The 17425-nt window shown below is 45.1% G+C and overlaps 1 protein-coding gene across 3 annotated transcripts in view; it reads right to left on the bottom strand.

The window, feature by feature from the left end:
• Positions 1-17425, bottom strand: part of LOC118401457 (inositol polyphosphate-5-phosphatase A) — a 189721-nt gene that overhangs the window by 24851 nt on the left and 147445 nt on the right. For all 3 annotated transcript variants that reach the window (XM_052477865.1, XM_035798973.2, XM_052477859.1), the window contains exons 10-11: positions 4809-4904; positions 4349-4423 (exon numbers count right to left, since the gene is read on the bottom strand). In XM_052477865.1, the coding sequence (XP_052333825.1) occupies positions 4349-4423; positions 4809-4904 (171 nt within the window). The remainder of the gene's footprint in view (positions 1-4348; positions 4424-4808; positions 4905-17425) is intronic.

The raw sequence follows: 17425 nt of genomic DNA, 5'->3' as shown, positions 1-17425 counted from the left end.
GACCTATCATCTCATCATGGTAACTTTTTTTCTTGTGACAGGTAGACCTGCATTTGCTGCAGCATAGCCTATGCTATAGAAATATAAAGACAGAATGCGCATCAAATTTACCCATCTCCATCTGGCTTTCGGGGATCTCCTTATTTTTTTATTGCACAGATCATAATCTTTTCTAATTCCAGCTGCAGAGTTTTAAAACTTATCACTCAAATATTGCTGCTTTAAATCAGTGTAGGCGTTCTCTCTCAAATTGGCATCCTGTTTCCATTGATCACCCTTGAGATGTTTCTACAACTAGATTGGCGTCCACCTGTGGTCAATTCAATTGATTGGACATGATTCGGAAAGGCTCACACCTGTCTATATAAGGTCCCACAGTTGACAGTGCATGTCAGAGCACAAAACCAGCCTTCAGGTCGAAGGAATTGTCCGTAGAGCTCTGAGACAGGATTGTGTCGAGGCACAGATCTGGGGAAGGGTAGCAAAACATTTCTGCAACATTGAAGGTCCCTGAGAACACAGTGGCCTTCATCATTCTTAAATGGAAGAAGTTTGGAACCCCCAAGACTCTTCCTAGAGCTGGCCGCCCAGCCAAACTGAGCAATCGGGGAGAAGGGCCTTGGTCAGGGAGGTGACCAAGAACCTGATGGTCACTCTGACAGAGTTCCTCTGTGGAGATGGGAGAACCTTCCAGAAGGACAACCATCTCTGCAGCACTCCACCAAAACAGGCCTTTATGGTAGATTGGCCAGACGGAAGCCACTCCTCAGTAAAAGGCACATGACAGCCCACTTTGCCAAAAGACTCTCAAACAATGAGAAACGAGATTCTCTGGTCTGATGAAACCAAGATTGAACTCTTATTTTGTATTTGACTTTTATCCCTTTTTCTCCCAAATTTCCTAGCATCCAATTGGTAGTTACAGTCTTGTCTCATTGCTGCAACTCCCGTATGAGTATATCAGTTCTCACACGGGTAACCCGGTATTTCCCGCCAAAACCAGATGTTATTCAAAAACATTATAAAGCATATAAATATGCCTATGTCTGGATTTTATTTGAGATTTGGTCGAAAATTCAAGTCTGATGATACCAGAGCCTGATGAGCCATACATTTAATGAGCCCAAGTCCAAAAAAGCCCAAATGATTGTGCCGTTATCCAATTAATTATATAGGTTACTGCACATTACGCCCAACAGAAAAACATAAAAGGCCATAGATGTAGCTAGCTACAGTATATACTGTCTTGGGTAAATACATTTAACTAGCTCCAGTAGGCTAATCTTTTTTGGTGTGAACTGTATAACTATTGTATTGTACTGTATTATGTGGACTGGAATTACGCACATTGTTCAAACCATGACAAATGTGGAAAAAGTCAAGGGGTCTGAATACTCCCCGAATGCAATATATGTCCAATTGCTTGAACATACAGTGGCAAGAAAAAGTATGTGAACCCTTTGGAATGATCTGGATTTCTGCATAAATTGGTCATAAAATTAGATCTTCATCTAAGTCATAACAGACAAACACAGTGTGCTTAAACTAATAAGAAAAACACAATCATTTGTGTGTTGTCTATATCGAATATATTATTTAAACATTCACGGTGTAGGTTGGAAAAAGTATGTGAACCCCTAGGCTAATGACTTCTCCAAAAGCTAATTGGAGTCAGGAATCAGTTAACCTGGAGTACAATCATCGAGACAAGATTGGAGACGTTGGTTAGAGCTGCCCTGCCCTATAAAAAACACTCACAAAATTTGAGTTTGCTATTCACAAGAAGCGTTGCCTGATGTGAACCATGCCTCGAACAAATGAGATCTCGGAAGACCCAAGATTAAGAATGGTTGACTTGCATAAAGCTGGAAAGGTTTACAAAAGTATGTCTAAAAGTCTTGATGTTCATCAGTCCACGGTAAGACAAATTGTTTATAATTGGAGAAAGTTCAGCACTGTTGCTACTCTCCTTAGGAGTGGCCATCCTGCAAAGATGACTGCAAGATCACAGCGCAGAATGCTCAATGAGGTTAAGAAGAATCCTGGAGTGTCAGCTAAAGATTTACAGAAGTCTCTGGAACATGCTAACATCTCTGTTGATGAGTCTGACACGTAAAACACTAAACAAGAATTATGTTCATGGGAGGACACCACGGAAGAAGCCACTGCTGTCCAACAAAACATTGCTGCACGTCTGAAGTTCGCAAAAGAGCATCTGGATGTTCCACAGCACTACTGGCAAAATATTCTGTGGACAGATGAAAAGCAAAGTTGAGTTGTTTGGAAGGAACACACAACACTATGTGTGGAGAGAAAAAAAGGCACAGCACACCAACACAACCTCATCCCAACTGTAAAGTACGGTGGAGGGAGCATCATGGTTTGGGGCTGCTTTGCTGCCTCAGAGCCTGGACAGCTTGCTATCATCGATGGAAAAATGAATTCCCAAGTTTATCAAGACATTTTGCAGGAGAATGTAAGGCTATCTTTCCGCCAATTGAAGCTCAACAGAAGATGGGTGAGGCATCAGCACAATGACCCAAAACACAGAAGTAAATCAACAACAGAATGGCTTCAACAGAAAAAAATAATAATAATAATATAATATATGCCATTTAGCAGACGCTTTTATCCAAAGCGACTTACAGTCATGTGTGCATACATTCTACGTATGGGTGGTCCCAGGAATCGAACCCACTACCCTGGCGTTACAAGCGCCATGCTCTACCAACTGTGCTACAGAAGGAGTAGCACAGTTGGAGTGGACCAGTCAGAGTCCTGACCTCAACCAGATTGAGATGCTGAGGCATGACCTCAAGAGAGCAGTTCACACCAGACATCCCAAGAATATTGCTGAACTGAAACAGTATTGTGAAAAGGAATGGTCCAAAATTCCTCCTGACCGTTGTGCAGGTCTGATCCGCATCTACAGAAAACATTTGGTTGAGGTTATTGCTGCCAAAGAGGGGTCAACCAGTATTTAAATCCAAGGGTTCACATACTTTTTACACCCTCCACAGTGAATGTTTACACAGTGTGATCAATAAAGACATGAAAGCGTATAATTGTTTATGTTATTAGTTTAAGCAGACTGTTTGTCTATTGTTATGACTTAGATGACGATCTGATCAAATTTTATGACCAATTTATGCAGAAGTCCAGCTAATTGCAAGGGTTATTTTTCTTGCCACTGTGCATACACTCAGAGTATTGTGTCCTAAGAAGATGGGTCAGGATGCTAAGAATCGGGGTTGTATTCATTAGGGCACACACTCACAACAGAAAACATTTCAAAGTGTTTTGCAATGGAAAACGAAAATGATTTTATTATTGGACCAGATCCGGGTAGTCCCTCTGCGATTCAATCTGTTTTCTTACATTTGGTGCCCAATGAATATGTCCAAGGATTGAAGCACCATAAGTTGGTATGTACTATGTGTGTCTCCTCACCTCTATAGGAATCTTAATATGGATATTTCTGAATCACTTATTAAAGAGGGCATACACTCCCCTACGTACAGTATTTGATATTTACTTTTTTCGGGAATAAGAATAGAATACATTTCTGAACACTTCTACATTAATGTGGATGCTAGCATGATTACAGATAATCATGGATGAATGGAGGAGAGGGATGAGGCGTAAGGGAGGGGTGGGGGAGGAGAGGGAAGAGGAGTGAGGGAGGGGTGGAAGAGGAGATGGAAGAGGCGTGAGGGAGGGGTGGAGGAGGAGAGGGATGAGGCGTGAGGGAGGGGTGGAGGAGGAGAGGGATGAGGCGTGAGGGAGGGGTGGAGGAGGAGATGTAAGAGGCGTGAGGGAGGGGTGGAGGAGGAGAGGGATGAGGCGTGAGGGAGGGACGGATGAGGCGTGAGGGAGGGACGGTGGAGGAGTGAGGAAGGGGCAGAGGAGGAGAGGGTGGAGGAAGAGAGGGATGAGGAGGGAAGAGGGAGGGGTGGAGCTGAGGCAAGGAGATTGTCAATTTTGGAGGCATTCATGAGGTGTTTGACCTCTCAGGTAGGACGGCGAGGATGTTTGAAATCAGTGTTCATATGAGGCAGGAAGGTGTGAGGGCCTCCGTCAGAACATCTGCACCACTCGCTTCTGTCCTGTCACAATGACACCCACTGTGTGGCCTAATCGTTTTACCTAACCCCACATCCCAAAAAACCCTCAAAGCCTCAAATCAAATTCTGCATCACATCAATGTCTTTAATTTACTTGTTTTTGCAGTGAATTTTGACATTTTGTAAATGTAGCACATTCCTGTCACTTTGACTATCATAACGTCCGCAAAAAAAACCAAATTGAATAAACCTCCCAGAGTTACAAAACAAAATGAATAACTTACCAGGGTCCCATTGTTTTCCCGGAAAACATCCTGGTTAATATAATTGAAAAGCTTCTTTTCAAGTTGAAGTACAACCTAAAAGGGGCAGAGGAGGGGAGCAGAATAAAGGGCCAATTAATAGCGATCCTCATCTGAAACAGCCCTAATTAGAGCTTCAACTAATTTAATGAAGGGTAATGTGCTGTGATGTTAGGGGCAGCATTCATTCGATCAGAAGTGTAATATAAACACCACCTGTTCACTTGTGCTTAATTCTCACCATAGGGCCAAACTGAGCAAAGCCTTGTAAAGCTGGCCTTGTCACGCAAAGGCCTGTAGATTCTAACGTATGGGAAAGGTTGTGTCATTTTTCTCTTATTACAAAGAAGCTATTCTATGTTCAGGTGAGATGCGACACATGAGTAATTCTGATAAAACGTTGAAATGTCAGATACAGTGCATTTTCAATAATGTAGCATACCTTGCGATCGTTCTCAGATTCTCTGAATATTAGCTTGTCAACTTCATTGGTGTCACCTAGTCTGACCGTCTGCATGGTGGCAGTGGAGCACAGACTCTGTAGTGGGAGAGAGGAAGGAAGGGAGACGTGGGAGGGGGGGTTAGTGGCAGGATTCACTACTTCTCATAGGATGGAGCAAAATATCATACTGAGGTAGATTAAGATAGGCTTGGACAAAACACATGTAAATGTGTATTGTGTGGTGTCAAAGGATAGCAATTTATCAAGGTACAGCAACAAAAGACGACAAAACAGTCCATCTCTCACACACATATGCGCGCCCACACACACACACACACACACACACACACACACACACACACACACACACACACACACACACACACACACACACACACACACACACACACACACTTGAAAAGAGGTACAGCCTACAGTACAGAAGGCTATACTGTATCACATTACTGATGCCCATTCTATATTCCACACACAGAACACATGCACACCACTACGCATTTGAATTATTTTTTAAGACACACCCCCCCCCCCAAAACCAAAAAAAGCTCAATTTTACTGTCCCCCTCGTATGTATTGACCCTGTGGACCGTGTGCATGGTTAAATTCCCCTTTGTGGACTCTTTTAACAATTAGTTAAACATTCGACCATCTGTGTTTGAAGACAGTTGAATGAGGTAATCCCTCAGCCAGTGGTTCCCATACCACACTGCAGGGACAGCAGCCTGATTGAAATTCAAAGCACAGATTAGTTAATCAGGTCAAGCCAATATAACGGGCAGAAAAAAGGGCCTTTAGACTGAAATGTCACAAATCAGTCTTGCTTGCTCGAAACGGCACACCAGATTAGAACAAACACCGAGCAGTAAGTGAAGTTCCCGGTCCCCCCCCCAAAGCTGGTTTCTAAAGCCCTAACAAATCGCTCCATCTTTCACTCATTTAGGCCCTCCAAATGCAGGGTCAATATGGTCCCCTGTCATCCAAATGCTAATGCGCTTAAGTGCGCTTAAGCAGCTTTGTTCAATGAATAGGCCAAAGGAGCTGGAGAAGGGCAAGGCAGAGATACTTTCCCTGTTAAAAAGTCATTGTAGCCACACCAGCAAAAGACAATCCGCAAATGTCATTTTTCATGCACTTCTACAAATTATTACAAAAAAACGTACCAAAACAGGTCTCTTTTGGCATCTTTCATTGCTTACTTAGAACGACTTCAAAACGTATCGAAATCAAGCGAATCAGAAAACTAAATGGAGCCATTAAGTGAACCTCAAGGACATTTAAGCAAATATGTGTATTTATTTTGGGGGAAAAAGGTATCTTATTCAAATGAGCCTTTCAAGTTAGTGACTTGGTAGCAGTGTTTGGCTCTCCTTCTTCCCAACCGAAGTCCTTCTGTCAGCTTTGCAAATCCAAAACCCAGCCAAGAATAAATCCCTGGTCACTTCAGGGCCAGCAGCACTGCCAGAAACCCACACAGCTTATTGCACAAAAAACAACAAAAAAAGATATTTGAAGGACAGAAATGGCCTCTCCATTCACGTTCAAATTATTTCTGTAATCCAGTGAGCGTTGGCCTCGACCAAGAAAGTGTCAATGTTGCTTATCACTATACATGAATATGTCCCCATCGCAAGTGAAAAGCACACCTGCGCACAGTTTTTCGTACTAATTTCTTCTGAGAGCATAGCGCCATGATATCATAGGTCCACAATGCTGTAGCTTTTCTGTCACACCTTTCGCAAACTGTGACTCTCAACCGAAGGTACAACAAGAAAGATCAACAATTGACACAGTGTCATGTATCGAGGGGAAATTATTTCACTTGGCTTACATTTCTCTGGGTGAAACTATACCATTTTAGAGAAAACCCGTTCATCTGAGAGGAAGTGTTTTTGAGAAACAAATACGTTTTTCAGAATAGTGCGCCAACAGTGAAAATCTGCCTAATTATGCAGAACAAATTATGCAACTTGTTTAGGCTACAATCTGCGTCCCCTACACACCCAGCAGTTTGGTGGTGGTCTGTCCTCACAGTGGTTCAGGTTAAGCAGTTCCGTGGCCAGGCCTGACGTTATTGATTGATTCATTTATGTGTTCATTGACTATGACTGATCAGTGAGTCATGGGAGTCTGAGGCGGCTGATTGTACGCCATTGATCACAGTGCGCTCCTTTGGCCTCGGAGAAAAACAACCTCCCTCTCCTACACCTCCTACATACTCTCTATCTATAACTCCCTCCCATCCCTAATTTAGATCAGCCTAGCCTACCGACCCACCAGCCCTTTGACCATTTCAGGGACCTTAGTCATGAGATCCCCCCCTAACCTAACGAAGAGGCAGGGTAAATGGGAACGCCATGCCGTCGCTTAAGTCTTATAGATAAAAAAGCAGGACGGGACTGAAAGGAGAGACCAGGTGTTCTCAGACATAAGAAATTCAATGAAAAACAAAATATCCTCAAGCGAAGAAAAGATAACCGAGGACAGATGTTGACCACGAGTTGACCCAAGCTCACTGCCGCTAATTGTGGATCATGCATCTGGTAATAGGCACCCTGGGTAAGCGACGAGAGAGCAAGAGTGAGGCTCCTGAACAGAGCTCTCTCTTCAAGTAGGGCCGGTGGCTTGGCCGATCAAAGCGCCTGTCTTTTAAACATATTACATCTGAACATGCTCTCATTGACTCCCCAAATGATATTAACGTAACTCATTTGAGTTAAGCAATAGGCTTTTAATTTGATACATGAGGATGTGGGGGGAAAAGAAGAAAAATAGACAGGACAGCTGTCAGGGATGAGAAGTTTGGAAGGTAAGCAAGTATGTACAGTGGATGTCTTCACTGCTTCGGAACGCCAATAATCTCCAACAGCCCGTAGAAAGAGAGTCCCCGGCCCGGCAAAGCTTTGCATCGTGGGTCACAGGTCAACACAGGAGACAAGAGGGCCTGTTTGTGGAGGGGTTAGATAAGAGGTTGCCCCGGTGAATCTTGGGGGATGGCGCTTGCTTTGGGCTTCAATGGAATAATCTCATCAGCGTCCGAGAAGGAAATGGGTAGTGAAAAGACCTCTCTATTCCAGCTGCTCTTTTTAAGAGACAAGGTTAAAGCAATCTGTCCCACTTCAAAGCACAGGCACACCGACCGTCTCTCCCCTTCTGCTCCTGATCCAGCCCCTCAAACAGATGGAGGAGCTCTGCTGAGCCCAACGCAAACACAACACTGACACAACCAACAAAACCATGCCGCAACCCCCATTCAACCTAGCCACAACCCATCTGACACGCCATTCCCACACCTAAGACAACCTACTGTATACTCAAAGCCAGTATCCCCCCTCTTGACCCGATATACCTTCATTCAGCACATCCAATACCACGTGTAGACATGCATAACAAATCTCTGTGCATGTGGATATGGCAGTGTTTCCCAAACCTCTTCTCGACCAAACTCTCCAAATCCACAGACATATTGCCATACAAGCACACCCGATCCAACTAATCGCCAAACCCTTCGTTAAAACAAGTGTGCTGTTTCTGGAATACGTCAATTAGGTGGAACAACTGGGAGTGCTCAAGGAGAGGTTTGGGAAACACTGCTGTATTGGTTTCAAGATAGCACATCCCCCTGTATCTGAGGTAATATGTCTCGTCCTCTCCACCACGGTCCAGCCCAAGGCTTGTAAACGTCCCAGGGGTCCACTGGCATGACAGTGTGCCAGGTGACTGCCCTGGCATAGCAATGCGCAATGGTGGTTTTATTGGATTTACGCCAAAGAGCCTGGACACTCTACCCCACCACTGGGTGATTCCCATCCAATTTCCCATGCCTACTGTTCACTCTCCCACCACCCCCAATCCGCCCCAATATAATAACCCATTGAGTGCGATTAAATCTCGATTGTTGAGGAGAGAGCGAGAGAGAGAGAAGCGACAATGAGTTGGAATATGGCCCTCGGGCCGCTGTTGCTTAAAGAGATCATTCTCCATTACGCCGAGGGGGGACGGGGCAGGGCTGGCCTTTGTGTCACCGGGTGGGGGTGGGGAGGGTGTCATTGTCACGGCGTGCCATTATTTTCCCACCGCTGCGTGAGGAGACTTGCCAACCCGCTCCTGAGTGGTGCCAACGGTTGGCAGGTTTGGCTTAGCGCGCTCCTCCTCTCTTCCCTCTCCTAATCAGCCTGCACTACATGCATGATTGAGACATCTGCCCTACCGGTGAGGCACTCAGATCCAAAGTGGGCAAAAACAAATGTCCTCCCCACCTGCCACCCATTACCCAGGAAGCCTTTAAATCAGGGCTGACCCTCCCCACCCAGCCTGCCTGGAGACCAGCCAGGGAGCTCCACACACTCTCCCTGCGGGTTGCTAATTAATCCCACTAAACACAGTGGATTCATCAATGCCATGGATGAAGAACTAGGGGGGGGTAGTACACAAAACCATCTCAGTAGGAGTAGAAGTGCTGATCTAGGATCAGTTTTGCCTTTTATATCATAATGGATACGATTATATGGACAGGAAAGGTGGACCTGATCAGAGTTCAGCAGTCCTACCCTGAGACTATTTATTATGGACCCTGACTGTAGCTTTATCCTGCTACCCTCACAGCGTGTTACCCTATTTCTGACCTAGACTCACACTAGGCTAGAGGTAACTCAGCAGGGACCATGCACGGGCGTCTTTCTGGTCGACCCTCCTCACTGTCTCGCCTGAGCATCCCCCAACACACACACTGATACATAAATACACTCGCATTGCTTCCCATGAGCCACAGAGTGTGAGAGCTGAGGTACGGTGATAGCAAGCCGCACTGGGGGGTCTCCAAGTGCACAACACCCCCTCTCAAACGAGGTGAGGTAAAAGGGGTGCGCGAGGTAATGATAATGTGCCCTATTTATCTTGTGCATTATAACATCTGGGAAACTTCTCTAAAACAACGGGTGGCATTAGGAGGGGTGCCATTCTTGCCCCTGTCCTTCCTTCAGGGCCCTGCCGAATGTATTTGTCCTTTCCGAAGCATAATGGACAGGCCACAAATCATTCAGGACAACAGGATGGAGGGGTGGGGTGTGTGTGTGTGTGTGTGACTGTGTGTGTGTTCGCCCCCCCTGGTATTTAACTCCTCTGCACGCCCATTCTCCAGGGGCCCCCGCAGGACAAATTGCCCTGCTTAGTTGTCTTTGAGAGGCAGTGCAGCGCGTAGAGAAAGGGACAGGGCTGAAACACAGGGAACAGCCCCATAAAAATTCATCACTTTGACCCCACGACCTCACCCTTCTGGGGGTTCCAGAGTAGACTCACCCCTGGAGCTGGGAGCAGGCACACAGCAGTACTCCCCCCCATCACACCAACACACACAAATTGTTAATATAGCCAACTTCACCAACCTTCCAAACATACACTCATTCCACACTCAACATTATCTCATACACACTTGCGAAAGCAATGAAACAGACAAAACCTCCCCAATCACGCACATTTTACCACCACGATGGCTGACGATAGACTTCTCAACAGGAAAAAGCCACCAGATGCTTCATTGTGTGTGTATAAAGTGGTGGCAGTAAAGGAGGTTGGGAACTCCTCTGCGTATTAGGCAAAGTAAGAGGAGTCATTGTCTCAGGCCTGGCTACTGCCACCTGTACAAAGGAAGCCTAATGAAAGATTTCATCTGAAAACCTCGGCCGGCCCACCTTCCCTCTGACACTTTAAGTCAGCAGTTTGAAACCAATCACGGCAGATGTCCGCAAGGCTGTTTAACGCACAGGAGTTACTCTCCTGAAACGCAATAGGCCTATAGTCAGTCCTTACAGTCAAACCCTTCCCTTTCAACAGCTCGCCTCCCTTATTGGGATAACGCCTCATTTGAACGTTGTTTCGATACAAGTTTTTGAATGGACGTCAGTGTTTGTGCAATGAAATGCTTTTTCACATCTCAGAAGAAAAGCTATCCTCCCAATGAAAAAGACAACATGAAAGGGAAATTGAAACATCAGGTGATGATTACTGTGTGGTACAACGTTTTAAAAAAAAAAACGTTAAAAAAACAACAAAGACGCAGCTTTGTGGCCATTACAGATCATACACACTCACTGTTGGGAGTTGTATTTACTCACATATAATCCAAAAACGTTTTGCTCATTCCACACTAGCTAGTGACTAATTTAAGTTAGCCTAGAGAGTGAGGTTGTGTGTGTGTGTGGAAGGGGTTTGTTGTTGGAAGGTTCAATTAGAGAATATTGGAGAGGTGATCAACTGGTGCTCTATTAAAAAGAGACCGGAGGCTCTGCATGGAGTTCATTACCGCACTGATCAATAGCGATCCTGGCTGAACAATTAATGAAGCTCTAATCCTCCTGTCCCCTCTGGAGGGTGAGACCTGGGCTGTGTTCAGTAGGCACCAAACGCAATGAAAACCGACTGACACAGGGAAGGACTAAGCTGGAATTGTCCAAAAAGGAAACACTATGTTTTCCGTTGCATGCCCTAATGAAGAGGGCAGGGCTTTATCCTTCAGCACGAAGGATAAGTCAAACAAACACATTTCATGCACATAATTAGGGCCCAGAGAATTACTATTAGGCTTTAACTAAAACTTAATACAGGATAATAAGTAGGGCCCTGGGTACTAAGTACTTAGGTACTAAGTAATGCAGTCAGGAAACTAAATGAGACGTGCACGTAAGTAAAGAAACTTAAGAGTTTATAATACTGTATTCAATCTTTTTTTTTCTATGTATTTATTTATTTGAAAAAGGACCCTGTCACAATGCCTCCCCGGAGACAAAGAACAAGGATTCATTTGGAAGCTAGCGCCACCCTTTCATTTGTTTAGAGGCATCTAAACGATGCGGCTTGTCCGGCAGGGCGACAGGGGAGCCCTGTGGTGTAATTCAGCCCGGCGAAGGGGAAAGAAAGGTATACAGAGTAGCCCTGCTACCCCGCGACGCGCTAGGCAACCATCTTGTGGGTGGGCTTTGTGATACATTTTACACATTTTTCATGACCATCCCTCTAGATGTGACCCCACTCGGGGTCCCTTTATGCCCCTGACAGCTCTGCGCAGGAAAACATGCTGCTTCTCTGATAGCATGAAATCAGGGAACAAAGACCCCCAGGGAGAGGAGAAGGGGGCCGGCTGAGGCGCACTGTGCTCCGGGCCCCGCCTGGATCTGGACACAAACAGATGTTAGGACAGCCCAGTGCCTCTCAGCCTAACAGTCCCCTGAAAGGAAAGTCTTGTAGGTGAAATGGGCCTGAAATGGATTGTCTCGGGCCTCCTCTAAGACAAAGACGAGCACCTCCTCAAAGAGCCAGGCAAATATGGCCGTCATAGATAAATCACTGGGGGAGGGGGGGGATTGTAGAAAGAGGCCCGTGATTTCTCACTGTGCCACTTAAAAATAGGGCCTCTTAAATATGGGGTATTTGTCGGAGGGCTGTGAAAAGAGCTGAGAGACTCCTCATGTCACTGAGCAGAGTTGTTTAAAAGCCCGAGGTGCCAACGCTGGGTTTACAGCTGTGCTAAAAAGAGACACTCTGTGGGACCACCTCTCTGTGACTGACAGTATCTATAGCCTATCCAACCCCATGAATCTGATCTCTCCATCTCCTTTGGATGGATACGGCATTCTTTACATTCTCCGTTCAAACAGCATTAACTTCTCATTGGATATCTTTCCCAGATGTTGATACGTAATGAATACGTTGTGCTATCGAGAAACTGCCCATGAAAGTAGGACTTGCTTGATATGATTGATATAAAATAGAATGGAATAAATGTTAACAACGTCAACTCGCAAATTACGTTTGACTTATTTTGAGCTGGAACAGAGATGACTTGGAGAACTTTCCCGGGGTGGGGGGTGGGGGGGGTAGAACCTTATGTAAACTCCATCACAGGGTGGAGGAAATGGAATGGCTGTGTGTGTGTGTGTGTGTGTGTGTGTGTGTGTGTGTGTGTGTGTGTGTGTGTGTGTGTGTGTGTGTGTGTGTGTGTGTGTGTGTGTAACCCCCTCCAGCATTGCATTAGTCAAACATAGATTGACATCATACAAGCAAGGCACTATGAACCAGGCACAAAGACGACCTTATATTCAACAGTTTATGCCACATTTAATTTGGGACTAAATAAAAACCCACTGTTAGCAGTTGCTGGGCTGCATGGACGGGCTCCATTTTTGACTATGATAGAGGCGAGGATGACTCTGTGGAAAAAGTGTCTATCTAGCGCGTTAGGAGACGAGATAAAACCGATAAGATCCATAGGGAAACTCAAACTCCAGCATTCATTTCATAATTCAACATAATAGCTCTCATCTTGTCTACAACCATGTACACTCAGACAGCCTAATATCGCCACACACACACATCCTAGGGGGTGGCAGCTAGGCAGCTCTAAGCTCATATGACAAGACTATATTAGAACATGCTTGTCTGTCTGCCTGGCCATGTGCGTTTAGCTAATATCCTCATATCCCCATTGTGGCATAACCTGCCTTCCTGACCCAATTTAACACCAAACCTTTCAGTGAGACTAGAGTCCCCTCCGCTAGACAAATCAGCTTGTTCCTTTTCTTCGCACCCCCCCCAGAGGGAAAAGCTTTCCTGAGCCGTTAAAGACGAATGACCAGTGCTCCGGAATGTTGGGGGCCTTGTCAGGAGAAAGGAGAGGAGGATGGAGAAAAAAAGTCCAAGAATGAGGACAAAAAAAAGTCCTGCATTCAGAAAGAGAGCGAGATGGAGATTGGTGGGGGGGTGGGGGGTGTGTGACAGGGAGATGATCGAGAAAGACAGCCAGAGAGTGAAAGAGGGTGAGTGAGTGAGCCAGCTGAAAGAAACTTGGGATGAGAGAAAAAAAAAAGTGTGAGAGAAGTGTGTGAGGACATAAATGATGGGGTAGCCAGAGTGACTAGCAGGTGTGGCATCATTGACTGAGGGTTCAATGGGGCTACGGCCCAGGCCAACCAAGGACCAGAGAGGCCACGACGCTACGGTCTGAGGGGTGCGGTGGGTGACCACTGGTGCCAGGCGCTGCCCTCACCCCCTGTCACACCATGTCATTTACCCCTGGCATGGCCGGCCCAGCTGCCAGCAGCTCCAGCCAGTAACACAATGGCTGCAGCTCTTGTTGATGATGAGGCTGTTGTTGATGAGGAGGACCAACAGAAGCCACTGCTTGTTCTTCATTTGCAGAGTGTTTTTTATTGCGGAACGGCGTCCTGATCAAAGCGACATCGCTCAAGTTCCTCCCTCGTCACTGAACTCTCGCTCTGTGTTTCCATTAGCATGGCAAGCAAACAGAGGAATAAGAAGGAGAGGAGAAAACAGGCTCTTTTGTCCCAGGGGGAATAATCTCACTCTATCCAGATGGGCTCTCTCTCATATAATGGGGCCTCTGTGATGAATTACCCAGATCATGAAGGTTTATCTTCATATAGACACATCTTTGTCTGAGATACGAGCTGATAAAATTTGATCGAGAAACAACATTTAGTCACGTGACAAGGTGAGGCTGTATCAAGACGACCTCACAAATTGATCTCGTAATCCCTATTTTTTGGATTACTGCAGGCCTCATTGTCAGTGATAATATGGGTTTAAAAACCTAAGATGGTGCTGCTAAAAGATACAATGAGATTCTCAATATATCACAACATCGTATGTGATAGAGATTTTAAGTTTGGTTAAGTAGGAAACTCCCACCTGCAGTGGGATTTGGGGACATAGTAGGCAGTAGTGTGTGTGTGTGATCAAAGACGTGAATATGCGTGTGTGTGCTCAATCACGTAAATACGCATGTGTGTGGGTGCACATGTGCATGTGTGTGACGGCAGCCAAGGAGGGTCACAGTCCCCACAGTCCCTGGTGTCCAGGGTCCCCCGGAACAGAGGCCCAATCAGTGCTAGCCCAGTGGCTAACGGATGGATGGCCCCCAAAATTAATTAGCCTGACTAATGTAGTGTACACTTAATTACACTCCCTCGGTTTTGATTAATAGCAGGGCCCACGTTAGCACACACGCTAATCAAGGGCAGTGGCAAAAAGGGACAAGGCAGTGAATATTATTTACCCAGAAACAGGCAGTATGCATCAAAAGACAGTATGCATCAACAACCCTAAATGACTCTTTCCAGCCAATTTGAAGAGTAATGTGTATGTATCACACGAAGGCATAAATACATTATTACAGTCATGGAAGAACACATGCAAGCAATCACACAAACACTAGTGATGCGCGGGTTGACTTATAAACCCATAGACCCTGCGGTTATATCCGCGGGGCGGGCGGGTTTAGGGTCATGAAATATTGTGGGAGGATGGGTGGGGGCGGGCGGGCGGGTTGAATGAAGAGAAAACAATGCACAAACGTATAATTCTTGTGCAATTCATATCTATAGGCTACATACATTTGAGGTTTTTCTTTCATTATTTTACTGCTGTTAGTGCGTAGCAAGCCTAAGCTTTAGGGCCTAACCGTAGCGTGTGAAATACACGCCAATTGGCAAACGCTTAAAATGCTTTCGGTAACTTGAGCAGAAAAAGTTATCAATGCACTGAGGACAAAAAAAGGACAAGTTTAATTCAATAAGAGACAAGATGTGAAATGGAGAGTTAAAAATAAATAGAAGGGAAAGCCAGGACAGTAGTGGTAATGTTGGGGAAAGATTTGGCAATGTGGTAAATGGGGAGGATAGCAGTGCTGGCTATGTGGTAAATGGGGAAGATAGCAGTGCTGGCTATGTGGTAAATGGGGAGGATAGCAGTGCTGGTTACGTGGTAAATGGGGAGGATAGCAGTGCTGGCTATGTGGTAAATGGGGAGGATAGCAGTGCTGGCTATGTGGTAAATGGGGAGGATAGCAGTGCTGGCTATGTGGTAAATGGCGAGGATAGCAGTGCTGGCTATGTGGTAAATGGGGAGGATAGCAGTGCTGGCTATGTAGTAAATGGGGAGGATAGCAGTGCTGGCTATGTGGTAAATGGGGAGGATAGCAGTGCTGGCTATGTGGTAAATGGGGAGGATAGCAGTGCTGGCTATGTGGTAAATGGGGAGGATAGCAGTGCTGGCTATGTGGTAAATGGGGAGGATAGCAGTGCTGGCTATGTGGTAAATGGGGAGGATAGCAGTGCTGGCTATGTGGTAAATGGGGAGGATAGCAGTGCTGGCTATGTGGTAAATGGGGAGGATAGCAGTGCTGGCTATGTGGTAAATGGGGAGGATAGCAGTGCTGGCTATGTGGTAAATGGGGAGGATAGCAGTGCTGGCTATGTGTTATAAAAATGTGACAGTCACAAGATGGGGACTTCAAAATGGCACATCAAGGGAATTGTACTTACTGTTCAGATGGGTTAAATGGAATAGTAGCCTAACTGAAATCTGGACACTGACTGTAGGTCTATTGCAAGTAAGGCATTTCACTGTACTTGTGCAGTTAAAACCTGTAACTTACCTCTGACATATCCTAATACAATATTAACTCCTGCAGAATTAAGCATTTCTTGCCGTAAAATGATACACCAAAAATTCTGACTCGGGAACAGGAGTGGAGAAATAGGATTTCTTTCTTTCAGCATCTTGAGAGAATGAATGTGCAGTTCCAGGCCATCTGTAAAGGTGGCGGTGCTATCTTTATCAGCATCATAAAAACAGATAGTATTTCAACCACATAAAATATGCATCCAAGCCGAACTGAAGAAAAAAAAAAACATTTCGGGTCATTTTAACAGCTTTTAATTTAAAGCAGAAAGTGAAAACAAACTGTACAGATGTTAACTACATTGAATCATTCGTTCAATCGATTTATGACATTCTGGTGAGCAAGTGTTTACTTAGTCTTCTAATGCAACAAGTAATGACAGAAGAGATGCTGCATGTATCTAATTATAGACGAGTTGACGAACAAATAGCCAAACAAAATGTCGGGAATTCGAAGCAGAAACATAGGCCTATCTAAAAAGGCCTGTCAAAACAATTGTTCAGCCATCTGACTGTACTGCACATTTTCTAGACTTGCGGGTTAGGGTCGAGTGTGGGCCTAATTTTCATTTACCACATATCAGACGTGGGATCAAGTCCCTATTAATCAAGCCACAAGCAAGTCTCAAGTCACAAGGTCCGACTCTTAAGTCTGAGCCCCAAGTAGAACGAACGGGTTGAGTCAAATCCAAGTCGTGCATTCCAAGATAAAGTCGAGTCACAAGTTCAAAAAAAAAATGCTATGATTTGTTCAACTACAAATATTTGTATATTTATCGAGTCTACCAGACTGCCCTTTTCATTATTTGTGATATATTATGTGTGATTAAATGATACACTTCAAGCTATTTTGACATAACAAAAGACAAGTAGGCCAATGCTAGTAGTTGGTGCTTGATGCCCCATTGCTGGTGAGCTTGCAAAGTAAACAGTTAATATTCTTGATTACCAAACCATTTTAGGAGCAAACCATTTTAGGAGCAATAGGAGCAAACCATTTTAGGAGTATGGCAATCCTTTATCCCAACAATTTGACATTTGAGCTGCACCTGATCCAATAGATGCACAAGCAAATCAGCAATCTGTTCGCTAACTCAGTGGTTCTTGAACTTCTTGACACAAACTCC

The sequence above is a fragment of the Oncorhynchus keta genome, chromosome 2, assembly GCF_023373465.1.
Source record: "Oncorhynchus keta strain PuntledgeMale-10-30-2019 chromosome 2, Oket_V2, whole genome shotgun sequence".
Lineage (NCBI taxonomy): Eukaryota > Metazoa > Chordata > Actinopteri > Salmoniformes > Salmonidae > Oncorhynchus > Oncorhynchus keta.
The sequence above is the reverse complement of the archived record's forward strand: the minus strand, read 5'-3'. Positions and strand labels throughout refer to the sequence as shown.